The sequence below is a fragment of the Rhinopithecus roxellana genome, chromosome 13, assembly GCF_007565055.1.
Source record: "Rhinopithecus roxellana isolate Shanxi Qingling chromosome 13, ASM756505v1, whole genome shotgun sequence".
NCBI lineage: Eukaryota > Metazoa > Chordata > Mammalia > Primates > Cercopithecidae > Rhinopithecus > Rhinopithecus roxellana.
The window spans coordinates 1,197,609-1,225,550 of NC_044561.1; the positions used below are offsets into that span (position 1 = coordinate 1,197,609).

The 27,942-nt window shown below is 39.1% G+C and overlaps 1 protein-coding gene across 1 annotated transcript in view; it reads left to right on the forward strand.

Moving 5' to 3' along the window:
* Positions 1 to 27,942, forward strand: part of ENTHD1 (ENTH domain containing 1) — a 151,484-nt gene continuing 123,542 nt past the window's right edge. Inside the window, exons 1-2 of the mRNA XM_010389284.2 lie at positions 1 to 94; positions 6,990 to 7,493. Of these exons, the coding sequence (XP_010387586.2) occupies positions 7,145 to 7,493 (349 nt within the window). The 5' untranslated portion in view covers positions 1 to 94; positions 6,990 to 7,144. The remainder of the gene's footprint in view (positions 95 to 6,989; positions 7,494 to 27,942) is intronic.

The window sequence follows — 27,942 nt, forward strand, 5'->3', positions numbered from 1 at the left end:
GGACCGGCCTGGGCCCTTGGGCCTGGCTGGAGTAGGTGGAATATCCTGGGGCGAGGAGGTTTGGCCCCTGGGCAGCGGCCGGCTTTCCTCTCAGGTAACAGCCTCTGCTTGGGAGTGGTGATGGGACACAAGGCGGGTCTGGAAACATCGGCTGCCATCCCACCTCCCGTTTCCTGCCGGCCCGTCGGAGTCCAGATTGGAGCCGGAAGGCGACGAAGCGGTTACCATCCGCAGGAGGCGAAATCCCTGTGGCGTGACGCCATCACGTCCCTTCCGCCTTCTAGGAGCTTCCCTGAGGTCCAGCCTTCCCCTCCACAGTGCATTGCTGGTTCTCCGAGGGTAATTGCTGGTCTGATTCTCTGTGTGACCGAGCGCCCAACACCTGGCTCATCTGGTACACAGCCATCATCTGAAATGGGGGTTGGATGAATGAAGACGAGGATGCCGAGGAAAGGCCCTGCCCACAGAAAGTTGATTCTTGCTCAGCCTCCACCCGCCATTTTCAAAATTCTTTCCAAAGCATCTCGTTTCTTCCTCCCCCACGGCCCTGTCTAGCGATTATTCTTTGTGTTGTGGATGAGGGTACCGAGACTCAGGGAAGTTGTTAAGTCTTAGGAAATGGCAAAGCAGGACCTCAGATCGTGGCTTTGAATCCTAATTAAAGGAGAGAGATGAGGCATGTGAGCGTTCAGTGAAGAGTAGCTGTTTACTCCAGGGGGTGAGCCTGAGGTGTGTCTTGTGCACCTCTTTCTCCATTTCCTAGAATGGAGCCTGCCACATGGTAAGCTCTGGAAGATTATTAGTTAAATGAATTAATGAACACACACTTGGGGCTCAAAAAGATGAGATTTTCTGCCTCTGACAGTATTCTTTTCATCAAAACAGTAACACCTTCTAATGGCGTGGTAGTCTGTATAACCATTCTCCTGTAGCATTCTTGACCAGAGCTCATTTCCTTCCGAGTCAAACTCATGTCTATAGGCAGAACCTGTACAAACACAAGAGCTGTTCTTTCCTCATAGTTCCACCTTAAATGCATCTTTTTAGAGATGGCTCCGGGCACTCAGCCTCTTAGATGCTGTTGTCATTATTGTCCCAAGTATTTGGATAAAGTCAGTTTAGCTCCTCTGTTCCTTATTCTCAATCCTGAAATCAAAAAAATTTTGGAAACCAATTTTCCCTCCAACTCATTTGGTGGTAAAACTTGGCCTGAGGCCATTGTAGTCTTTTTTTTTTTTTTTTTTTTTGAGACGGAGTCTTGCTCTGTCGCCCAGGCTGGAGTGCAGTGGTGCGATCGCGGCTCACTACAAGCTCCGCCTCCCGGGTTCACACCATTCTCCTGCCTCAGCCTCCCTAGTAGCTGGGACTGCAGGCGCCCGCCACCACGCCCGGCTAATTTTTTGTATTTTTAGTAGAGACAGGGTTTCACCTTGTTAGCCAGGATGGTCTCGATCTCCTGATCTCGTGATCCACCTGCCTCGGCCTCCCAAAATGCTGGGATTACAGGCGTGAGCCACCGTACCTGGCCCATTTGTAGTCTTTATTCCAAATATTTACATGTTTTTATTGCAGACATGTTAATGTGTTTAATTGTTCAGAGCAGCCCCACACCTTACTGTGGGTATCATGTAATATATGGTATAGATATGGCACTATTCTTGAAAATTCCACCCCCCCCCCACCCCCGCACCGCACCCAAAAGAGAATTTCCACAACTCATCTGGCCTCAAAGGATTTGGATAACAGATCGTGGACTGATAGTTTAATGCCACCTGATAAATCATTTCCTGTTAGGATTCAGATGAAATGGGGAGAAGGAAACAGCATTGTGAAAGCGGGCAGATCTAAAAAGAAAACTGAAAGACCTTTTCAATGTAATCATTTGTTTTGCTGGGAATTATTTAGGAGAGAAAGCTCCTTAACTGAATGGTAAGTTTTAGTGTGAGGTTCATGTTTTATGTTTCTCCACAAAGCCATACAAATGGTAGGTACTCAAGAAATATCTGTTGATGATTTGAAAATATTTGCTCAAAACTATAGAATTTTACTTGACAATTACAAGAGCTAGATTTTATTTGTTAAATGTCATGCTTTATAGGAGTTTGTGACCATCTGGGCAGCTAGTAAGAACCCGTGTCTAAAAAAAAATCTTTTTTTAAGGCCAAGCGCGGTGGCTCACGCCTGTAATCCCAGCACTTTGGGAGGCTGAGGCGGGCGGATCACTTGAGGTCAGGAGTTCGAGACCACCCTGGACAATATGGTGAAACCCCATCTGTACTAAAATTATGAAAAATTAGCTGGGCTTGGTGGCTCGTGGCTATAGTCCCAGTTACTTGGGAGGCTGAGGCAGGAGAATCGCTTGAACCTGGGAGGTGGAGGTTGCAATGAGCCAAGATCGTGCCACTTCACTCCAGCCTGGGTGACACAGCAAGACCCCATCTCAAAAAAAAAAAATTTTTTTTTTTTTAAATTAGTTAGGCTTGGTGGTATGCACCTGTAGTCCCAGCTACTTGGGAGGCTGAGGCAGGAGGACTGCTTGAACCCAGGAGTTTGCAAGCAGCCTGGGCTACATAGTGAGGCTTTATCTCAAAAAAAAAAAAAAAGTGATTGTAATTATAAAGCTATAGAATCAGTGCAGGTTTATCCCAAGGTATTGTGTCAATCAATCATTGTGTCATTTGCACAACACATGTTTCTTGAGTACCTACTGTTGCTAATTAGCTGTTAGGGATAGGATTACAGTGGTAAATAAGACAGTCAGGGCCGGGCGCGGTGGCTCAAGCCTGTAATCCCAGCACTTTGGGAGGCCGAGACGGGCGGATCACGAGGTCAGGAGATCGAGACCATCCTGGCTAACACGGTGAAACCCCGTCTCTACTAAAAAATACAAAAAACTAGCCGGGCGCGGTGGCGGCGCCTGTAGTCCCAGCTACCCGGGAGGCTGAGGCAGGAGAATGGCGTGGGCCCGGGAGGCGAAGCTTGCAGTGAGCTGAGATCCGGCCACTGCACTCCAGCCTGGGCGACAGAGTGAGACTCCGTCTCAAAAAAAAAAAAAAAAAACACTGTGGGAGGCCGAGACGGGCGGATCACAAGGTCAGGAGATCGAGACCATCCTGGCTAACCCGGTGAAACCCCGTCTCTACTAAAAAATATAAAAAACTAGCCGGGCGAGGTGGCGGGCGCTTGTAGTCCCAGCTACTCGGGAGGCTGAGGCAGGAGAATGGCGTAAACCCGGGAGGCGGAGCTTGCAGTGAGCTGAGATCCGGCCACTGCACTCCAGCCTGGGCGACAGAGCCAGACTCCGTCTCAAAAAAAAAAAAAAAAAAAGACAGTCAGGGTACCTGCTCCAAGGAGCTTCTAGTTTGGTGGTGAAGAAAGGCACTGAGCAAATAACAAACAAGTCAGTACAGATTGTTATAAGTGCAATGAAGGAAATTAACCAGGTGCTGGGGAGACCTAAGTAGTTAGTGAGGTCAGTGAAGTCCTCTCAGATTTGTGACATGAAATACCTAACTTCTTCCATTTCTAAATATTATAGCAAGTTGGGTAGCCAGACAACCAACATTCAAATGTGGAAATTTACCCTCTTGGGCACTAATTTTGTCTCATGTCCATTTTTGTCACATCACTATAGTGATAACAGTCTCACAGTTATTTGATGGTATGTGTAAACAGCATTTTCATGTAGTCAGATGTCTAAAACACATAATAAACCAACATATAATTTACAACTAACACCAATTAATTGAGCTCTTTGACAGTCTGAAAAGACAGCAGTAGTAGAATGGTATCTTACATATTCTATGTTCATATCACAAGGTAAAGTTCAAGTCATTATACATTAGTAAGTGATATGAATTCACTTCTCTAGACTTTTTTCCTTGTGATTTTTCTAATGGTGGGGGTTGTATTTATTTCTGAAATGGTGTCATGTAAATTCATTTTAAACTACTCTATTGGATTAGAAGGCTATTATTTTGATACTTTTCTGGGTTAGAACATTCATTTAAGAAAACGGTTTTTAAACGTTTAAAATACAGGTTAGAGAATGTAGAAAAACCTAAAAATGATGATTGTCCTTCCAAAATATAGATAGGTAGCTATCCAAAAAAGAAAAAAAATTAACATTTGTTGTTCAATTCCAGCAAGTTGTGATTCTAACAAGGCTTTAAAAGAAAGTAGACTCGTGAAGAAACAGATCAATATTTGTTGCTCTAAGCCAATGTCATAGTGCATCTCTGCCTTGAGTGAGTTTGGTAGAGGGAAAAAAAGGACAATAGAAAAAGAAAACCCTCATGATTGAAAATTTTAATAGCTTACTGAAATAGTATAAATCAGGTTTTCACTGCAGGAAGGAGTCAAATAAAAATGACTGTGTTTGAAGTACAAAAAAGAGAAAATCAGAAAGTTGTAGAAATACAACTTCTCTTTTTCTTCCTAGGGTTAATGATAGTGTCTTTCTGAGAAATCTTTTTTTTTCTTTTTTTTTGAGACAGAGTCTTGCTCTGTTGCCCAGGCTGGAGTGCAGCGGCACAGTCTCGGCTCACTGCAAGCTCCGCCTCCTGGATTCATGCCATTCTCCTGCCTCAGCCTCCCGTGTAGCTAGGACTACAGGTGCCCGCCACCACGCCCGGCAATTTTTTTGTATTTTTAGTAGAGATGGGGTTTCGCCTTGTTAGCCAGGATGGTCTAGATCTCCTGACCTCATGATCCACCCGCCTCCGCCTCCTAAAGTGCTGGGATTACAGGCGTGAGCCACCGCGCCTGGCCGAGAAATCTTAATTAAACAGATATTTAATACATTTTCTTATTTATTTATTTATTTTTTTTGAGACAGAGTCTCACTCTATCTCCCAGGTTATAGTGCAGTGGTGTAATCTTGGCTCACTGCAACCTCTGCCTCCCAGGTTCAAACTATTCTCATGCCTCAGCCTCCCAAGTAGCTGGGATTACAGGTGTGCACCCACCAAGCCCAGCTAATTTTTTGTGTTTTTAGTAGAGATAGGGTTTCCCCATGTTGCCCAGGCTGGTGTTGAACTCCTGAGCTCAGGTGATCTGCCCGCAGCGGCCTCCCAAAGTGCTAGGATTATAGGTGTGAGCCACCACGCCCAACCACTTATACAGGTACATTTTCTGTCTTGCTTAGTTAACAGTGTGTTGTATTTTTACTAAAAAGAGGTTATCTTCTCTTATTTTTTTTAAAAAAGAAGTGATAGTTTATTTAGGATGCTTCTAAAAATGTATGTCTTCCTTTAATACACACACAGAAATTAATCAAGCCTGAGCTAGTTATCTGAGAAGGTCAAGGAAGGGAAGCAAAACTAAAAGCAGTGAACACATTTGTTATGGATTTTAACATTTTTTTCTTTTGTATGTGTGCAGTTTCTCTAGTAAAATCTGATTATAGATCTTCTAGGTTTCGTTGGATCTGGATGTTCATCAGGGCTTGAAATCAATTTGATACACTGTCTTGGCAGCCGGCAGTGGTGAATCACTAGGGAAATTGCAAACGAACTGACCCTCCTTAATACAAAATAATGAAAACAAGAAAGGGAATGGTTTCCTATAAACTGAACTGATCATTCACAAGCATTGTGTAGAGTTTGGGGGCTGCATATCCTTTGTAAGTTTCAGTATATGGGCCTCTCTGTGTGTCCCTGTTTTGAGACCTGATAGACACAGGCTGATCACTGCAGGATTTAGAGAAATCCTTGTATTATTTGAGTCTTACTATTGACACTGTTTAATCGTAAACTCATGCTTCTTTTTCCAAAGGTGAACAAATAAAGTAATTTAACCTTTCCCTCTAATTTACCAGGCTTATCTGGACTACAATAGTGGTTTTAGGGTACCATGAGTTAGCTGTGGAGTTCACTGAATGTGCAGCTGTTTGTCTTCATAGCTGATCCTCCTTTCTTTTAGGTTTAGCAGGAAAGCAGACTGTATTTAGATCTGATTCTCAGAACTTCTAGTTCTAAAAACAATACAGTCATAGGGTCAGTGGGTGATTCTAAGACTCAATTTTACCCCCATTTTAGTTATTCTCAGAACATAATGTTTTTATACATGACAATATATCTTAAGAGATGCCTGACATCCTAGCATTTCATGAGGCTAAAGTGGCCAGGAATTTTTGACCATCCTGTGCAACATATGGAGACCCCCATCTCTACAAAATATTTAAAAATTAGCCAGGCAGGCTGGGTGCAGTGGCTCACGGCTGTAATCCCAGCACTTTGGGAGGCTGACGCTGAAGGATCACGAGGTCAGGAGTTCAAGACCAGCCTGACCAACATGGTGAAACCCTGTCTCTACTAAAAATACAAAAATTAGCCAGGTGTGGTGGTGTGCACTTGTAATCCCAGCTGCTTAGGAGCCTGAGGCAGGAGAATTGCTTGAACCCAGGAGGCAGAGGTTGCAGTGAGCAAAGATCGTGTCACTACACTCCAGCCTGGGCAACAGAGTGATACTCCGTCTCAAAAAAAAAAAAAAAAAAAAAAAAAAAAAAAAATGGCAAGGCACACACCTTGGGAGGCTAAGACCAGAGAATTGCATGAACCTAGGAGTTTGAGGCTGCAGTGAGCTATGATTGCACCACTGTACTTCGGGAAACAGGGCAATACCCTGTCTCTGGAAAAAAAAAAAAAGAAATGTCAGAGTGCAAGTTCTGTTTTTTAAAATGTTGACTTGTCTACTGTCCATGTAATGCTTTGTAGCCATTATATTTCTGGCCAAAGAGGTTGAATGATATTTTCTGCAGGAACTTCCATGACTAGAAAGACAACCTATATTTCTTTAAATAATATAGGTCAATTTCTCATGAGGGATTTTCCCGTACTTATCCTACGAATAGTTATATGGTACCCTCGATTCTGGCTGCTGTAAGTGAGGGGCTGATTTGGAAACAAAACCTAGATTTGCAGACTGATTTAGTCTTCTATAGACTTAAAAAAAAGTTTAATTTTAATTTTTTTGTGCTTTCCTTGCAGGAAATTGATACTTTATCAACGTAGAGATTAATTATTTGTATTTGGGAGCAGCAGAACTGGGGACCAATTACCTGTCAAGAGTTTTATAAACCAGTGACATAAACTGTTATTCCATTGCTTTCATCCTCCATCTCACCTTGGAACTTGTATTACTTATGGCGTTCAGGAGACAAGTGAAAAACTTTGTGAAAAATTACTCAGATGCTGAAATAAAAGTCAGGGAAGCAACTTCTAATGACCCTTGGGGTCCCTCTAGTTCTCTGATGCTAGATATCAGTGACTTGACTTTCAACACAATTTCTCTCTCAGAGATTATGAATATGCTATGGCACAGACTCAATGACCATGGGAAGAACTGGCGCCACGTGTATAAATCCCTTACCCTAATGGATTATCTCATCAAGAATGGATCAAAGAAAGTTGTTCAGCATTGCAGAGAGGGGTTCTGTAACCTTCAAACACTAAAAGATTTTCAGCACATAGATGAAGCTGGAAAAGACCAAGGTAATGGTTAAAGAAGTTTATATAAGCTGGGTGTCGTAGTGTGCACCTGCAATCCTGGTGCTTGGGAGGCTGAGGTGGGAGGATCGCATGAGCCCAGGCGTTTGATGCTGTAATGAGGAAAGATTGCACCTGTGAATAGCCACTGTACTCCAGCCTGGGCAACATAGCGAGACCTGGATCTCTAAAGTTTAAAACAAAAGTTTATAGCATGTGCCAATAAAGATTAGGAGGTTTGGGGGATCATTTTATATCAGGAGGTGGGGAAGAGTTGTACTTAAATGTACTAGCTATTTTTCCTCTGGGACAGTTATAGTTTCCAATTTAATCCTCTGTATTGAGTCTTCAGTGCCTTAGAGAACAATACTTTTTTCGAAAGGAAAAAAAAGGTGAACACACTTAGGTTTCTGATAAAATGATACCTCATAGAAAATGAATAAAGTGAATAAAACAGGAGGCATGGCAATTTGGTGTAATAATGTCACTATAATTCATAATTATAATTAAACTGGAATTTAGTCATAAATTAAGGAAATATTTCCACAGGCTGGAATCTTCAAGGACTATCTAGATGGAAGCAGTTAAATGAATACAAAAATTTAGATCATAAAATAATTCTTTCGGGGGCGGAAGAGGAGGTGCAGTAGGGAAAGGATAGGATCCTGAGATGATTCAGTAGTGCCTGATATTCTACAGTGGCAAAAGGCTCAGCGCTTCCTCTCCTGCTACTGTAAAATTTTAATTTGTGTTTAAAGTGAATAGTCTTATGAATCATGAGAAGGGATAAAATTCAGAGCATTCTCTCTGGGAAGCATGCATTTTAAAAATAGACCTTTTTTTAAGGGCAGTTTTAGGTTTACAGAAAAATTATGCAGAAAGTTACGCAGAGTTCCCACTTACCCTTCCCCATTCAGACACAATTTCTCCTAATAACATCTTGCATTAGTGTGGTCCATTTGTTACAATTTATAACCAAATGCTGATACATTATTGTTAACGAAAGTTCATATCTTACATTAGGATTTACTCTTTGTGTTCCACAGTTCTATGGGTTTTGAAAAATGCATGGTGTCATGTGTCCACCATTCCACTATCATACAGAGTACATATGTCCTGTGCTCCACCTTTTCATCCTTTTCCTCTCCCCTTGAATCCCTGGCAACCACTGGTCTTTTTATCATCTCTATAGTTTTGCCTTTTCAGATGTCATAGAGTTGGAATCTTAAAGTATGTAGCTTTTTCAGACTGGTTTCTTTCACTTGGCAATATGCATTTAAGATTCCTCCATGTCCTTTCATAGCTTGAGAGTTTAGTTTTTTTCTTCTCTTTTTTTTTTTTAACTTTATTGAGATATAATTCACATGCCATACAATTCACCCATTTAAGGTGTACAGTTATGTGGATTTTGGTATATCACAGTATAATTTTTCAAAATTGTAACTATAACATAAAATTTGCCTTTGTAAGTATACGATTCAGTTGCATTAATTACATTCACAATGTTGTGCAGCCATCACCACTCTTGGTAAAACTCTTTCATCACCCCAAACAGAAATCCCATAACCATTAAGCAATAGCTCCCCAATCCCATTCCACCAAGGCCCTATCTGTCTCTCTAAATTTTCCTGTTCTAGGTATCTCATGTAAGTGGAATCATACAGTATTTGTTCTTTTGTGTCTGACTTATTTCAGTTACTATAATGTCCTCAGGGTGGTCATGTTGTAGGAGGTATCAGAACTTTATTCCTTTTATGTCTGAATAATATTCTATTGTATGTACATTACACATTTTAAAAATTTACTCATCTGTTGATAGACGCTTGGGTTGTTTCTTTTACCTATTGTTGAATAGTGTTCCACTGAACATGGGAGTGTAAGTATCAATTCAAGTTCTGGCTTTCAGTTTATTTGGGTGTATACTTAGGAGTGGAATTGTTGGATCATATGATAATTCAGTGTTTAGTTTTTTGAGGAGCTGCTAAATTTTTCCATAGTGGCTGTATCCATTTTACATCTCCACTGGCAGTTAAAAAATGTCCCAGGTTTTCTGTATTCTTGCCAACACTTGTTATTATCCTTTTTTGTTGTTGTTGATTATAGCTATCCTACTGGTTGTGAAGTGGTATTTCATTGTGGTTTTGATTTACATTTCCCTAAAGACTAATGATGTTGAACATCTTTTCATGTCATTGTTGGCAATTTGTATGTCTTCTCTGGTGTAACGTCTATTCAAATCCTTTGCCCATTATTAACTTTTTAAAACAACTTTTTGAGTATTAAAAGTTCTTTATATATTCTGGATACAAGACCCTTATCATAGAGGTGATATGCAAGTATCTTCTCTGATTCTGTAGATTCCTTTAATTTTGTTGGAGGTGTCTTTTGATGCACACAATTTTTAAAGTTTGAAGTGCAATGTATCTATTTTTTTCCTTGGTTACTTGTGCTTTAGGGGTCATATATAAGAAACTATGGGCTCCATTGTCTAATCCAAGATCATGAAGATTCATACCTATCTTTTCTAAGAGATTTATAGTTTTAGCTTGTACATTCAGGTCCTGGGTCCTTTTTGAATTAATTTGTGTATATGCTGTGAAGTTTAACTTCATTCTTTTTCATGAAGATGCCCTGCTACCATTTATCAAAAAGACCTTTTTTTCCCTATTGAGTTATATTGGCATCCTCGCAAAAATCAACCAACCACATAAGATGTATGGACTTATTTCTGTACTCCCAGTTGTTTCATTGATCTATATGTCAGGCCTTATGCCAGTACCATACTGTTTTGATTACAGTAGCTTTGTAGTAAGTTTTGAAATTAAGGAGTGTGAGTTCTCCAACATTGTTCTTTTATAAGCTTTTTTTTATTTTTCTATTCTCAGTCTCTTGCATTTTCATTTGAAGTTTAACATCAGCTTATGAATTTCTGTTAAAAAGATGTCTAGGGCCAGGTGTGGTGACTCATACCTATATTCCCAGCATTTTGGGAGGTGGAGGCAGGCAGATCACTTGAGGCCAGGAGGTCAAGACCAGCCTGGCCAACATGGTGAAACCGCATCTTTACTAAAAGTGCCAAAACATTAGCCAGGTATGGTGGCACACACTTGTAATCCCAGCTACCCGGGAGGCTGAGGCATGAGAATTGCTTGAACCTAGGAGGTGAAAGTTGCAATGAGCCAAGATCACACCACTGCACTCCAGCCTAGGCAACAGAGTGAGACCCTGTCTCAGGGGAAAAAAAAAAAAGATGGCTAGAATTTGGCTGGAATTTTGATAGGCTTTCATTGAATCTGTAGATCAATTTGGGGTATATTGTCATTTTAACAATACTAATTTCTCCAATCTTTGTACACAGGATGTCATTCTTTTTATTTAGATATTTTTTCACTTCTTTCAACAGTGCTGTGTAGGTTTTGGTGTACAAGTCTTGCATTTCTTAAGGTTTTTTCATTTTAAAGATTATTTTTCAGTTAATTTCAGAAGGTCTTGCATTTCTGAGTTATTTCTAAGCATTTTAGTCTTTTTAAAGCTCTGGTAAATGGAATTGTCTTTTTTTTTTTTTTTTTTTTGTTTGTTTGTTTGTTTGTTTGAGGCAGAGTCTCGCTCTGTTGCCCAGGCTGGAGTGCGGTGGCACCATCTTGGCTTACTGCAAGCTCCGCCTCCCGGGTTCACACCATTCTCCTGCCTCAGCTTCCAGAGTAGCTGGGACTCAGGCTGGAATTGTCTTCTTAATTTCATTTTCAGATTGTTCATGGCTGGTGTATAGAAATACACCTAATTAATTGATTTTTGTATGTTAATCTGTCTACTAGATCCCGTCGTGTACAAATAGTTTCACTTCTTCCTCTCCAATCTAGATTCCTTGGCTAGAAAGAAGTGTTGAGAGCAGACATCCCGTCTGGTTCCTGCTCTTTGAAGGAAAGCTTTCTGTCATCAAGTATGTTAGCTATGGGTTTTTTCATAGATGTTCTTTATCAGGGTAAGGAAGTTCTCTTCTATTCCTAGTTGTTGAGTGTTTTTATCATGAAAGAAAGTTGTCTTTTTATACATTTGTACCTTTTATATGTGTAAGATAAGGTATACATGGATGTGTTTAAGTTGACTATCATAAAGATCTTTCAGATTCCCTAACAGTTGATCTTAGCACCAAAGCAAGTACAAGTACACTATGCTAGACTTTATGAATACTCTTGATGATTTATTACCACCAAGAGAGCAAGAAAAATGCAAGTTAGAACTGAAATGTCAACAGAAGCACAGTGCATTCATTTGTTGATTATGGAAGGTACATTAGCAATTGATTGATAACATTGTACACATTATTCACTAATACAAATTAATGAAAAAGGTTCCATTAGGGGAAAATACTATCTTTTACGTATTTCTCTTTGTGTATTTTTTCTTTGAGATGGAGTCTTACTCTGTCACCCAGGCTGGAGTGCAGTGGTGCTATCTCGGCTCACTGCAACCTCTGCCCCCAGGTTCAAGTGATTCTCCTGACTCAGCCTCCCGAGTAGCTGGGACTACAGGCACCTGCTACCATGCCCTGCTAATTTTTGTATTTTTAGTAGAGACAGGGTTTCACCATCTTGGGCAGGCTGGTCTTGAGCTCCTGACCTAGTGATTCACCCGCCTCAGCCCCCCAAAGTGCTGGGATTACAGGTGTGAGCCACCGTGCCCAGCCCTCTTTGTGTGTTTTCTAATGAATGTGATATACTAGAAGAGTAGCTCTTGCCATAATTTCACTCATACTTAAATAAATGTGCATTCATTGAGGATATATACTTGCATAACAATTTGTTACTGCTGGGTATACAGTCAAAATAGTTTGCAAACCACTGGCTCTCAGGATAAAGTCAGGCCCCTTAACATGTTTCCAATCTACTTTTCTGCTCTTACTTCCCTAGTCTTCAGTGTAGCACATTGCATTAACAGTCATTCCTAATATATTTTTCCTTACACATTTCTGTGCTTATACTTAAGATTTGTCTTTCCCCTTGAAATATTCTTTTATCGCTGTCCATGTTTTGAACTCCTATTTAGTCTCCAAATCCTAGCTCAGAATCCTTTTTCCCTCTATCCCCAACTACTCTTTCCCTCATTGGGCAGAATTAATTGCTGCAGTACTTTATTCATAATATCAAAGCAGTGCTTTTTATGATATATTTTATTGATTTTATATGTCTCATTTTAACTAGATTGTAAGGGCATGTACCATATGTTAATCATCCTTTCACCGTCAGGCCTGCACAGAGTAGACAGTAAATTTTTATCAAATGGAAGTCAAGAAAGAAAAACTGCTAGATAAAAATGATTTTGTTGACTTGGAGAAGAAAGAAGGCAGTGTCAAGTCTGTACTGAGAAGTGAATGAAAGAGAAATTATTTGGTCCAAGTAATCTGTATCTGGAGCCTGCCCTAGTTACAGGTTATCAAGAAAGATGAAGACAAAAGAAGATATTATAGAAAAAAAAGGCTTTCTTGGCTCTCTTATTTGGTCTTTACACTTGCTGTTCCCTTTGCGTGGAATGCTGTTTTCCAGAAACCTGCATGGCTTTCTCAGAAAGTCTTATTAGAGGCCTTCTAATTCTACCCTAGTTATAAAAACAGCCCGGCCTCCTCGTTGCACTGACATGCCCTGGCCACCTTCTGTTTCATTTTTCCCCGTAGTGCTTCCCATCTGACACAGTGTATATTCTATTTTAGGATGTGTTTATTGTCTATCCCTATTAAAGTGTGAATTTCACGAAGGCAGGGACATTTTACCTTTTCTGTCCGCTTTGTCCATGCCCCATCTCCAGTATCTTCAGCAGTGCCTGTCACATGGTACATGCTCAGTAATTAATAATAGTTATACTAGTAGGAAAAACATTGGGAAAACAAATCAGAAAAATTGGGAAACATCAGAGAATAGTAAGTGACTTTTTCAAATCATTTCTCAACACATTTTTCTTTAATCTCTAGATAACTTTTCAGGCGATATATCTCTGAATTTAAGCAGTGAGTCTAATTGTTAATCTGAAAAACTTAATTCATGATTTTCCATGTGTTTCCAGACTTTGGTGACATTCTGTATTGTACTTACTGTAGTCCTAAAAGAATCACCAGTTGGATACATTGCTTTAAAGTTAAAGGTACTTCACAGGAAACAGTGTCTAGGCTATAGAAGGACATATTGAGCATATTGTTTGAAAATGTAACTAACGTAGTGTTTGAAAATAAATTTATTCTATATTTGCTAACTTTTGGGCTCTTTTATTAGCAAGCATGTTTACTACACTTTGTAACAAGTGGTATTCTCAACACTTGGCATGCATGAATTCATTTAATCTTCACAACAGCCCTTTGAGATGGGAAATGTTGTTGGCTCCTTTTTGCTGATGAGGAAACCAAGGTGCAAAGAGGTTGAATAACTCTTCACACAGCTAGTTAGTGGTAGAGTCAAGACTGCAATCTAAGCATTTTGGCTCCAGAATACATGTTCTCAACAACTACAGTATATTGTTGAATGAAAGAATTAAGGATGCTATCCTCATCCTGATCATTCTGTTCACTCCTTTACTCCATCCTGTCAGCATGTGTCATGTTTCCAGCTATGGCCAAACATTTAACCAATTACATACAGCAGGATGGAAGGGGCTGAGACTGAACTAATTCTGATCACTATCCTGGGACAAGAATCCAGAAATTTAGCCTTTTTATTAAAAAGTTTTTTAAAAATATACTTTGATTTTTAGAGCAGTTTCAGATTCACAGCAAGATTGAGAGGAAAATACTGTGTTCCCAAATACCTTCTTCCCCTGTACATGCATAGCCTCCCCCATCATAAACATCCTCAACCAAAGTGGTACATTTGCTACCATCGATGAATATACAGTTACATATCATTTTCACCCAAAGTCCATAGCTTACTTTAAGGTGTACTCTTGGTGTTGTACATTTTATAGGTTTGGACAAATGTACAATTACATGTACTCATCATTATAATATCACGCAGAGTAGTTTCACTCCCCAAAAAATTTTCTGTGCTCTGCCTGTTTTTTCCTCCCTCCTTCAGCCCCTGCAACCATTGATCTTTTTACTGTCTGCATAATTTTTCCTTTTCCAAAATGTCATTTAGTTGGAATCATTCAACATGTACCCTTTCAAGTAGGCTTCTGTCACTGGGCTGGAGTGCAGTGGCATTATCAGTGGTCACTGAAGCCTTGAACTCCTGGGCTTAAGCGACCCTCTCAGAGGAGAATCAGTTTCCAGAGTAGCTGGGACTGTAGGTGCACACCACCACGCCCAGCTCATTTTAAAACTTTTTGTGGAGACAGAGTCTCACTACATTGCCCAGGCTGGTCTTGAATTTGTGGCCTCAAGCAATCCTCCTACCTTGGCTTCCCGAAGTGTTGGTATTATAGGCATGAGCCATTGCGCCCAGCCTCATTTCCTTTTAGCACTTAATAGTAGCCCATTGTAGGGATGAATCACAGTATATTTATCCATTCAGCTACTGAATGTCACCTTGATTGCTTCCAAGTTTTGGCAATTACAAATAAACAACTGTATGAAGTTTTTTATGTGGACAATAATTTTCAACTCCTTTGAGTAATTACCAAGGAACCTGATGTACTCAATCGTATGGCAAGAGTGTTTCGTTTTATAAGAAACTGCCAAATTGTCTTTTAAAGTGGCAGCCCCATTTTGCATTCCCACCAGCAATAATGAGAGTTCCTAATGCTTTAAGTCTTTACCAGCATTTGGTGTTGTCAGTGTTCTGAATTTTGGTCATCCTAATAGGTATGTATATAGTATCTCTTATTGTTATTTTAGTGTGCATGTCCTTAATGACGTATGATGTGGAGGATCTTTCATATGCTTACTTGCCATATGTATATGTGTTTTTTGTTTTTTGTTTGTTTGTTTGTTTTTGAGACGGAGTCTCGCTCTGTCGCCCAGGCTGGAGTGCAGTGGCCGGATCTCAGCTCACTGCAAGCTTCGCCTCCCGGGTTTATGCCATTCTCCTGCCTCAGCCTCCCGAGTAGCTAGGACTACAGGCGCCCGCCACCTCGCCCGGCTAGTTTTTTTGTATTTTTTAGTAGAGACGGGGTTTCACCGTGTTCGCCAGGATGGTCTCGATCTCCTGACCTCGTGATCCGCCCATCTCGGCCTCCCAAAGTGCTGGGATTACAGGCTTGAGCCACCGTGCCCGGCCTTGTTTGTTTGTTTTTTGAGATGGAGTCTCACTCTGTTGCCCAGGCTGGAGTGCAGTGGCGTGATCTTGGCTTACTGCAAGCTCTGCCTCCCAGGTTCATGCCATTCTCCTGCCTCAGCTTCCCAAGTAGCTGGGACTACAGGCACCCTACACCCAGCTAATTTTTTTGTACTTTTTAGTAGAGATGAGGTTTCACTGTCTTAGCCAGGATGGTCTTGATCACCTGACCTCGTGTTCCACCTGTCTTGGCCTCCCAAAGTGCTGGGATTACAGGTGTGAGCCACTGCGCCCAGGCTGTATATCTTCTTTAATGAGGTGTATGTTAAGGTTTTAGGCCCATTCTTAAGTCAGGTTGTTTGTTTTTATTGTTGAGTTTTAAGAATTCTGTGTATATTTCAGATAACACTCCTTCGTCTCAGTTTTTTTTTTTTTTGCAAATATTTTCTCCCAGTCTGTGTCTCATCTTTTCATTTTCTTGCCCATGTCTTTTGCATATCAGAAAGTTTAATTTTAATGAATAACACTGTACTGCCTCATGGGTAGTGCTAGTACCTTATAATAATAAAATAATTCTGATTTCTTCTTCCCATCCCTTGTATCATTGCTGTTACTTATTTTGCTTATACATAAGCATATGTGTAAGCATGTATAATCAAATACATTGCTGCTATTATTGTTTTATTAATAAATCATAAGAAAGTTTTTATTTTCACTTATTTCTTTTCTGATGCAGTTCATTTCTTTATGCAGATCTGAGTTTCTGAACTTTATCATTTTCCGTTTCTCTAAAGAATTTCTTTGAACATTTTTTGCAAGGTAGGTTACCGGCAACAAATTCCCTCAATTTTTGTTTGACTAAAAAAGTCTTTTTTTCTCCTTCACTTTCTTAGTTTTGGTTTCTGAGAAGTTGAATGTAATTCTTATCTTTGTTCCTCTATATGTAAGGTGTTTTTTTCCTCTGGTTTCTTTCAGGAGTATTTTTTTTTTTTTTGAAAAAAATATTTCCATTTATCCTGCTTAATGTTCTCTGAGCTTCCTTGATCTGTGGTTAGTGTATAACATTAATTTGGGGAAATTATCAGTGACTGTTGTTTCAAATATTTCTCCTGTTCCTTTGTCTCTCTCCTTTGTTAATTTCCATTACACATATGTTACACCTTTTCTAGTTGTCCCGTAGTTCTCGGATGTTCTGTTCTTGTTATTTATTGTTGTTGTCATTCAGCTTTTCTCATCGCTTTTCAGTTTTAGTGGTTTCTATTGAGATGTCCTCCAGCTCAAAGATTCTTTCCTCAACTGTGTCCAGTCTCCCAGAAAGCCTGCCAAAGGCATTCATTTCTGTTACAATATTTTTGATCGCTAGCATTTCTTTTTGATTCTTTCTTAGAATTTCTCTGTGCTTACATTGCTTATCTATGCTGCGTGCTGTCCACATTATCCATTAGAGCCCTTACATCTTAATCATACTTATTTTAAATTCCTAGTCTAATAATTCTAATATATCGGCCCTATCTGCACCTAGTTTTGTTGCTTGTTCTATCTCCTCAAACTGCGATTTTTGCCTTTTAGTATGTCTTGTAATTTTTTCTTGATAGCTGGGCATGAGGTACAGTAAGAGGATCTCAGGTAAATAAGCCTTTAGTGATGTCGCAGTAAGTTAGGCTTACTGATCTTCCAGATCAGTTAGGCTCTGATAACACCCCATCAGGTTAGGCTTTGGTTAATTAGCCTCTCCTAAGGGCAGAACTTGTTAAGAACAGAATGCTCTGGAAAATTCTGAATGGTTCCTTTTTCCCTCCCCCTGCTAGAAGCACCAGGGGATTTTTCTCCAGTATTTACTACGAGAACTTGGTCCAGCTCCTTGAGGTAAAACAATAGTGGGGGAGGCCTGAATACTTCCCCTGGAGGTTTTATCTCTCAGTTATAGTTCACGCTTCCCGGCCTCAGCACTTTTTTCCTTGGAGGTTTCTGCTCCAGCAAACCACGATTCTCTGTACTGTATTCGCCTGTCAGTCTCAATGTGGGGCTCAGTGGTTTGCCCTGTGACTGCACCTCTCTGATGGGTCCAAGAAGAGTTGTTGATTTTTCTGTACGTTCAGGTTTTTACTTGTTAGAATAGAGTGGCAACTCCAACTTTTTACATTTTGGATCAGAAGTCAGGATTATCCTTTTTTATCCGTTTCTAAGTTATTTAGGTCAAGGATGGTACAAGAAGCATACACCATGTACTCTTTATGGTGACTTTAAACATCCTTCATTAAGTCTAACTAATTTGCAGGTCTTGAGTAAACAGCTAGAAACAGTTGGCAAGGCTGGGTCAGTCTCTTTTATCTTAGGTTAATGCCCATTACAATTTAGGCTCAACCTCACAAGAGTAGGCACCGTAGTTGCCACAGGTGATTCCAGGTTCCCAGGTGATCGTCCTGAATCTCATTAACATTTGCAGGCAGTCTAACGTTCTCTCTTTTATGCCTACAGTGTCTGTATGCCTCTGTCACAGTCCATTTATGTACATGTCTTTATCCCTTGCAAAACTCTGAATTTTTCAAGGGCGAGAACAGTGTTCCTAGCACTTAGTACCTTGCCTTGGGGTAGGATCACTCAATACATACTTGATGAATGAATGATTAACACTTTGATATTTTTATTCCTTTAGCAAATTTAAAGCAATTGACTTTTTTTAGAAAGATAAAAAATAGAAATGTCAGAGTTGACTGATACAAAAATTTCTCTTTCTTCACTACAAATTACGTTTTAAAATAGTTTTATGCTAACTACTTTATTGAAATATAATTTACATATTATGAAATACATAAATCTTAAGTGTACAGTTGGATGGATTTTGATGGGTGGAAACATCACGCATAGCACAATAAAGAACATTTTCATCACCTCATCCAGTTCCTTCATCCCTGCTTTCCCTACTCTCCAGAAGCAACTAGTTTTTGAATTTCTTTAACTGTATAGATTTCTTGCATTTGTTCTTAAAATTTATGTAAATGGAAGCATATCGTATGTGTTCTTCAGTTTCTGGCTTCTCTAAACATAATGTTTCTGAGAGTAATCCATATTGTTGTGTATATCAGAATATCATTTCTTTTTATTGCTGAGTTGTATTCCATTGTATGTGCATACCACAGTTTATCTGTCTATTGTTGATGGATAATATTTGGGATGCTTATAGCTTTAAGTTATTGTGAATAAAACTCTTATGAACATTCTTGTGCGATATGCATTCGGTTCTCTTTGGTATATCCTGAGGAGTGGAATTTCCGGGTTGTAGAAACCATAAAATATGACTAGAAACTAAAGTTTTCTTAAGTGATTTCACTATTAATATATGAGAATTTGTTGTTCACATCCTTATCAACACTTAGGAATGTTATTATTTTGCATTTAGCCATTTTGATGGGAGAATAATGTTCTTTCAATTTGGTTTTAATTTGCATCTCCCTGAAAAGTTGTTAAGTGCCTTTTCATATGATTTTTGCCCATGAGGACATCTTTTGCCTGTTCAAGTATTGTCTGCTCAAATATTTTGCCTATTTTTAACATTTTATCTTTTTATTATTGATTTCTAGGAATTTTAATATATTTTGGATATGAGTTCTTTGTCAGATAGACATATTATAGATATTTTCTGCCATCCTACAAGCTACAAAAATTCTGTAGCTTGTCTTTTCCATGTTCTAATATTGTCTTAGGATGAGTAGAAGTTTGTCATTTTGGATATGAGGGCAATCTGGCTAGCTAGGCAGGAGTCCTTTTTCTCCCTCACCACTCTATGTGTGTCTCTCCTGAAGTTGGGTTCTTGGTCAAAGAGGATAGAAGAGGATTTTTCTTTGGTCGAGGTTATAGGAGTAGCTGCACTCCCTTTTTAGGACCTCCAAACAAGCTCTCAAGATCTATTTGGAGGAGAACATGGGGTAAAAAAAGTTTTAAGTTGGTAATTTTGATGAAGTTCAATCTATGGTTTTCTTTTATGGTGATATAGTTTGGCTGTGTCCCCACCCAAATCTCATCTTGAATTCCCACATCTTGTGGGAGGGACTCCGTGGGAGGAATTGAATCATGGGGGCAGGTCTTTTCTGTGCTGTTCTCATGATAGTGAATAAGTCTCATAAGATCTGGTGTTTTTGTAAGGGGGAGTTTCCCTGCACAAGCTCTCTCTCTTTGCCTGCCTCCATCCACATAAGATGTGACTTGCTCCTCTTCGCCTTCTGCCATGATTGTGAGGCCTCCCTAGCCCTGTGGAACTGTATGTCCATTAAACCTCTTTGTTTTGTAAATTGCCGAGTCTTGGGTATGTCTTGATCAGCAGCGTGAAAGTGGACTAATACATATGGTTAATGCCTTTTTTACCTTGTCCAAGAAACTTGCCTATCCCAAGGAATATGTTCTCCTATGTTTTCTTCTAGATATTTTATAGTTTTAACTAGGTGTGTGATCCATCAAGAATTAGCTTTTGTGTATATTGTGAGAGATAGAGTTCATTCTTATCTGTATAGTATCCAATTGCTTGAGAATTATTAGATTTTAAATAGAGTATTTCCATATGCATGATCTTGTTTGATCTCCTTAAAACATCTTATGAAAAGACAAGAGCAGGTATTTTCTCTCTTACAGAGACTTGGAGGCAAAGCTCAGAGATATTAAGTTATTTAGGTAAGGTTGCATATCCAATTTACAGCTGAACACAATTAGAACTCATCTAAATAATATATCCTGATATTTAGTCATATGCTATTAGTATACTAAACAGCCTCTCCTAGTTAACTCTTAAAAATATCCTAATGGGGTTTCACTGAACTACTAGAGTGAACTTAATTAAAATTATCTGAAAAATATCTAATCAAATATGAAAGTTTTAAAATATCATCAAATTATTTACAGAAATTACAGTATTCTTTTAAAACCAATTCAGATTCTAGGAATTATGTGGATTATAGATTTGTGTGTTTTTTATTCTCAACCAGCTAAGTCATGAAAGTGCAATTAATTTTATTTAAATAGACTATTTCATATACATATACACATACATTTAAATTAAAGGTATAGTTTTAAAAAGAGGGCCACATTTTAAAGAAACAGATTTCAATGTTGTTATTAAAAGTTATGTTAGGCTGAGTGTGGTGGCTCACTCCTGTAATCCCAGCACTGTGGGACGATTTCCTGAGGTCAGGAGTTCAAGACCAGCCTGGGTAACATAGTGAGACCCTGTCTCTACATTAAAAAAAAAAAAAAGAAAAGAAAAAGAAAGAAAATAAAATTAGCTAGGCATGGCAATAGGGGGCTGAAGTGGGAAGATAGCTTGAGCCCAAGAGTTTGAGGTTGTAGTAAGCTGTGATTGTGCCACTGCGCTCTACCCTGTCTCTAAAAAAAAAAAAAAAAAAAGTGTTTTTACTAGAAATAGCATTCATTGGTGACATTCCTGTCATTTTAGCTTTTCATTTTCATGATCAGTCACCTAATTTAAGAATGAGGTGCTTCACATTTATACTAATGGCTGATTTCTGTATAGGCTGCCTTTCCCATTGTATCCTCCAATAGTCACAGATGTGCTCATACCAGTCGCCCACCTATTTGCTCACTAGATTTTGAATATCTTGGACTAAGAACAAAGCCTTTAAGCCATAGTTGAGATATAAATTAAAATATGAAAGGCAAATACTCTGGGAGACATAGTACATTTATTTATATTTACACTAGGCTGTAAATTATAAAGATTTTGTTGGGGTGGAGGGAGGTTGCTTTTTGAGTTTAGATTCTCACAGAAAGCGAGAAAACATCAAGTATTTGGCCCTTGAAAAGGTTTAGACAAAGCGGGAACCCTAGGAGTAGGAGGAAAAAGCAATGTCTGAAGTCTTCCTTTTCAAGGCAACTATGATGAATTGAATAAAGATATCTGGAAAAAATACACTCAAGAAAAATAAAATAGAAAATATTTTTAAAATTACACTAGATGTTGATTAGCCATGTCAAGGCTATAAAGTCAAATAACTAAAATTTGGGGGCATTAATACATTTACAGAAGGGACTGGATTTGGGGTGTATGAGGCAGACAGTTCCTAGTAGTATGATGCAGGGGCCAAGCACTGTAGGAAACAATCTAGCTTAAAAGTGGATCAGACTTAATTTTCAGACTAGTGTCAGACATTGAGAGTCAGAATTCTCTAATCGGAGAACCCACCTAATATATGATGGTGGATTAGATTAATAATGTAATTTGGATGCGCTCATTGTTGGGGGGGTTAACTAACACAGGCTTCTGAGTTCATTTATAGCTTAAGTGAGCAAATGTAATTTCATGTAACAAATATTTTTGATGAATGCATAGTTTCCTTTAACAAACATATATTATAGGCTTTAGGTCATCATAAGCCTTGTTGTTAGAAGTTATAGCATTGTGAGTTTAAACCAAAAACTTTTATTTAAAATAGTTGACTATTTAGCCTTTTCAACAAATGACATCCTATTGGTGATCATGATAGCAAGAAGCAAAGCATGAATTCTTTTAAGCTTAAATGTGACCTTTACCCAGCTGGCTAGTCTTCCCATGGAGCTCTTTATTTATTGTACTCACATGGACGACAAAGCACAGTAAACAAAAAAGGGAAAGCAACCAGTTTAGCCCTTTCAGTGCTGCATCAACAGAATTATTATCTCTTAAGGTTCTCATCAAATGAAATAGCTTGTAAGTATATACTAAGGTCAGTCAAAGAAATTAAAGCCAACCTCCACTTTCTAGTTTATTAGCTTTATGACTTCAGGAAAGTTACTTCATCACCCTAAACCTTACTTTTCTCTTAGGTAAAATTTACCTTAACTCTGAGGGTGGTTGTGAGGATTAGAGATATGTCTGAGAGTTAGTCACGTAGTAGGTTACCCATCAATATTAGTTAATACTATCAGCTCTTGATAGATTTTAACTTTTATTATTTTCATTTCCTAGAACAGATATTCATGTTCAAATAAAGCTCCATTCAGATACTCACTAGGAAATTCCATATTTATTTGTTTATTTATTTTAGAAGACAGGATCTCACTCCATTGCTCCGGTTGGAGTGTAATGGTGTGATCACAGCTCACTGCAGCCTCCAACTCCTGGGGTCAAGTTTTCTCCTGCCTCAGCCTCCTGAGTAGTGGGGACTACAAGTGTTTGCCACCATGACTAGCTAATTTTCTTTCTTTCTTTTTAATGTAGAGAAGGGATCTCTGTATGTTGCCCAGGCTGGTCTCAAACTCCTGGCCTCAAGTGATCCTCCCACCTTGGCCTCCCAAAATGTTGGAATTACAGATATGAGCCAGTAGAAAAGGTGGTCTTTTCTACTGTCCTGTAAAGTGGTCACCCTCTGCTTGTCCCTAGCACCTTGTCCATATATACATTGTAGCCCTGTCATACTGCCATAATTATTGATTCACACGTTGGCCTCCCTCACTAGGTCTGGAGGGCTGAGGATACTTTATTTGTATCTCAGTTTCTTCTCCTTCTGTGGTGGAGGTGGGAAATCAGCGTTTGCTGACAATGGCTGATGGGCCGACTGAATGGCGAGTATGCTATTATAAACCCAAAGAAGGAATTTGTAGCTTTAGTATTGTCTCTTTATCCTAAATATTCTTCTATTTTTCTAAGTGTTTCTGGTATAGATTTATTTTTACTTATCTTACTTGGTCTTTGGAGATCTTTTTGACGTGAAAATGTATGTCTTTTCTGTAAAATTCTCAGCTCTTGTCTCTGAATATTATGTTTTTTCTGTTACCTCAATTTTCTTTTGAAACTTTCTCTAGATGAATATTGGGGCCTATAATCTGTTCTTTATGACTTTTAATAAATCTTTTTAATCTTATTGCCTCTCTGTGCTGTATTTTGAGAGAATTCCTTAGTACCGTTCTCCTGTTGGCTGGACACGGTGGTTCATGCCTGTAATCCCAGCACTTTGGAAGGTCAAGGCAGGTTGATCACTTGAGGCCAGGAGTTGGAGACCAGCCTGGCCGACATGGCAAAAATACTAAACGTTCAAAAATTAGCCAGGCCTGGCGGTGTCTGCCTGTAATCCCAGCCACTCGGGAGGCTGAGGCATGAGAATTACTTGAACCCAGGAGGCGGAGGTTGCAGTGAGCTGAGATTGTGCCACTGCACTCCAGCCTAGGTGACAGATTGAGACATTGAGACTCTGTCTCAAAAATAAATAAATAAATAAATAAATAAATAAATAAATAAATAAATAAAGTACTGTTTTCCAATTACCAAATCTGTCTTCAGCTGTTCTAGTCTGGTTTTTATCTTGGATGCTGAGTTTTTTAAAAAAATCTTAATGACTGCAGTTTTCATTTCTAGGATTTTTTAATTGATTCTTTTCATAGCCATCTGTTCTTGTTTCATATCTGCCTTTGTTTTGTTTTATACTTTTATATTTCTTGTTATGAGTCATGTATTAATCTCTTTATTTAAAAATCTTTGTTAGAGCGTTTTCAAATCATAGAATATATATTCTATAGAAGATCCTATAGAAACACTGATTTCATTTGGTGTGGATTTATATTGTGATTGCTGATTTTTTTTTCTTTTTTACAATTTTAACTTTTATTTTAGATTCAGGGGGTACATGTGCAGGTTTATTACCTGGATACACTGCGTGATGCTGAGGTCCAGAGTACAATTGATCCCCTCACCCATGTACTAAACATAGTACTCAATAATTCGTTTTTCAATTCTTACTTCTCTTCTCTCTTTCCACTTCCAGTAGTCCTGTTTCTGGTGTTGCCATCTTTATGTCTATGGGTACCCAATATTTAGCTCCCATTATAAGTGAGAACACGCAGTATTTGGTTTTCTGTTCTTGAATGAATTTGCTTAGGATAATGGCCTCCAGCTGCATCCATGTTGCTGCAAAGGACATGATTTCATTCTTTTTTATGGCTGCATAGTATTTCGTGGTATATGTACCACACTTTCTTTATTCAATCCACCATTGATGGGCACCTAGATTGATTCCACATCTTTGCTATTGTGAATATTGCTACAGTGAACATACAAGTGCATGTGTATTTTTGGCAGAATGATTTATTTTCTTTTGGATATGTACCTAGTAATGGGATTGCTGGGTTGAAACCACTTCTCAGTTCTTTGAGGAATCTCCAGACTGCTTTCCACCATGGCTAAACGAATTTACATTCCCACCAGTAGTATACAAGTGTTCCCTTTTCTCCACAGCCTCACCAGCATCTGTTGTTTTTTTGGTTTTTTGATAATAGCCATTCTGACTGGTGTGAGATGGTATCTCATTGTGGTTTTGCTTTGTATTTCTCTGATGATTAGTGACATGGAGCATTTTTCCTGTGTTTTTTGGCCAGTTGTATGTCTTTTGAGAAGTGTCTGTTCATGTCTTTTGTCCATTTTTTAGTTGGGTTGTTTTTTGCTTGTTGAATTGTTTAAGTTCCTTGTAGATTCTGAATATCAGACCTTTGTCAGATGCATAGTTTGTGAATATTTTCTCCCATTCTATAGGCTGTCTATTTACACTGATAGTTTCTTTTGTTGTGCAGAAGCTCGTTAGTTGTATCGGTGCCACTTGTCAATTTTTGGTTTTTATTGAAGTTGCTTTTGAGGACTTAGTCATAAATTCTTTCCCAAGTTCAATGTTCAGAACGATGTTTTCTAGGTTTTCTTCTGAGATTCTTATAATTTGAGGTCTTACATAGATTGCTGATTTCATTGGCTGACTTTCTTAGCATTAGATTTAAAAAATATGTATTTTAGAATTTTAGTTTTTAGACTATTTTGAGTGGGAGGTTTTTTTCCCACAACCACTCATGTTCATTTTTTTCCTTTTTTTTTTAAATAAAATAAAGGTTTTCCAGTTCCCTTTACCCAGGTCTTCTAGACTCCCTCCTGTACAGGCCTTATAAAGGTGGCTTGGGGCACATGCCCTGTGATAATACTAGAATGTTCTAGACCCAGGAGCTGAGCAAGCAGGTGGCTTAGTTTAGTTCCAAGTATTAAGACTGCTTATGTGTCCTCCTGCTTTTAGATCCACAGCTACAAATAAGTTATATCCCAGGAAGCAGTTGATGGCTATTTTTTTTCTTCTCCTTTTCTTCCCAGCCTTCTCTCACAAACACTGCCCCCGTAACATTAAAGAGTGAGGCCAGCTGTGATTTCCTAACACCTGAGGAGCTGAACTCTGGGCTGGCAGATCAAGAGCCCAGCAGCCCTTGGCTTCAGCCTTGCTCACTGCTTTGTCATTTCTCTTATATTTCTGCTTCGTGGGGGTTTTTATCTTGTTTTTGAGACTGGCAGTGTCTATTACTGCTGTGTATTTGGAACAGAACAGGGGGATACTTTGAAGCATGAACTCACTGTGCCAACTTGACTGGAGGGAATTTTTTTTTTTTTTTTTTTTTTTTTTTTTTTTTTTGAGATGGAGTTTCACTCTTGTTGCCCAGGCTGGAGTGCAATGGCACGATCTTGGCTCACTGCAACCGACTGGAGGTTTTCTAACCTGGAAATTTGATCAGATATTTTAGCTACTTCTCTCCTCCCTTCCTACCCCCACCCTGTTCCCTGAAGGCATTGTGGAGGGTAGATTGGAAGGGAGACTAAAGCTAAGTAATTTAGGACACCACAGGCAACAAATGATCAAGGTCTGAACCAAGATGAAGAGAAGAGAATGGATTTGGAAGAGAATTAGTGGGTACAGTCAATAGACATGGATAAGTGAATTTGGGAGGTGTATGTTCATATTTCTAACTTAGAATGGAGATAAAAGTCACCAAGAAAGGAATATGGGAAGAAGAGTAGATTTTGGTAGGGCAGTGGGTCAGGAATAGAGACAGTAGTATTAAGACTTTTACAATTGTTTGAAGCCTTGTACATGTTTTACTAAAGATCTTCTGATACATATTTTTCCTAGCGGTGCATCTCAATGGCCAAGATCTTTGAATTTATCATATTTGCGAATCTCTTTACACGAGGTTCAGCTTTAAACGTATATAGATTTCTCCCTAGCATTTGGAAAACTTTTCCTCAGCATATTCATTCATTTCACAAACATTTCTTAAGTGTCTCTTAAACAAACAAGCATCGTCTGGCCTTTGTGGATGTCACAGTTAATTGGAGGGAAAAGACAGTTATCAAACGGGCAATTGCTAACTGTGAAAGTGCTGTAAAAGACAAGGGTAAGGTACTGTGAGAGTGTATGAAAGCAGGGCCTGGCCAAGTCCGAGGCCCATTCTGCATAGGGCACAGTGGGAGGGAGGGTTCACTGTCCGTGGAAGGCTTTCCCGAAGAAACTGGAGCTGTTCCCTGTCTGGCGCACTCTGCCCTAATGTCTGTGCAGAGCTGGCTGCTTCTTACTATTCAAGACTCAGCCATGTTACCTCTTCTGCAATACTTTCCATGACCATACCCAAAATTAAAGTCCAGCATATCACCCTACTTTATTTCCTTTTGGAACATTTATTTTTATCTGAAATTATCATGTTTATGATTATTGGCTGTTTCAGCCAACCACAATGTAGGTGTCCTTGCCTCTTTTTTACTGATTTGCACCCCCATTGCTTAGAATACTTCCTGAAATGGAAGTGTTCCGGAAATTATTAACTGACTGCATAAATGAATGTCCTTGGATCTTGATCTCTTGCGTAGTTGCTCTACTAATTTGATTTCCTTGTCCTGTTTTTGTTTGTTTGGGAGGACTCCTCAAGTTGGTTGTCTACTTGTTCATTTTTCTATCACCTGGATCCCACCCTCACTCCCCTGTCATACTGTAATTGAGGTTGCCAATTGTAGCATCACACCCTGTGACCATGGTGATGGGCATGTGACTGTTTCAAGCTGCGTCACTTGGAGTCCTTCTCCTGATACTCCAAATTTGAAGGAAGGAAGAGGGAGACTTCTCAGGTGGCAGTGTGAATCTAGAGCTGTTGGTGGCCATAACCATCCAGATAAAAGAAGCCAATCTGTAAGAAGAGAAAATGCAAGCATTTCCTAGAGAAGCAGAGATGGCAGGGAAGAGCAGTCCTGGTAGCTTTCAGTCTTGGCTTCCTTTGTGCCTGAGGCTCAGTTTCAACCCCTGGTTTTCCCTGGCTTTTGCTTTACCCAGTTCAAATGGAGTTTCTGTCACTTAGAGCCAAAAGATTCCCAATTAAAACTGTATCTAGCTTTATTTTCATTTTAACCCATACCTCATCTAACCACCTTTTTATCTTGATGTGTTTTATATAATATCCTTGGGTATTGATCTGTTGGACTAGTT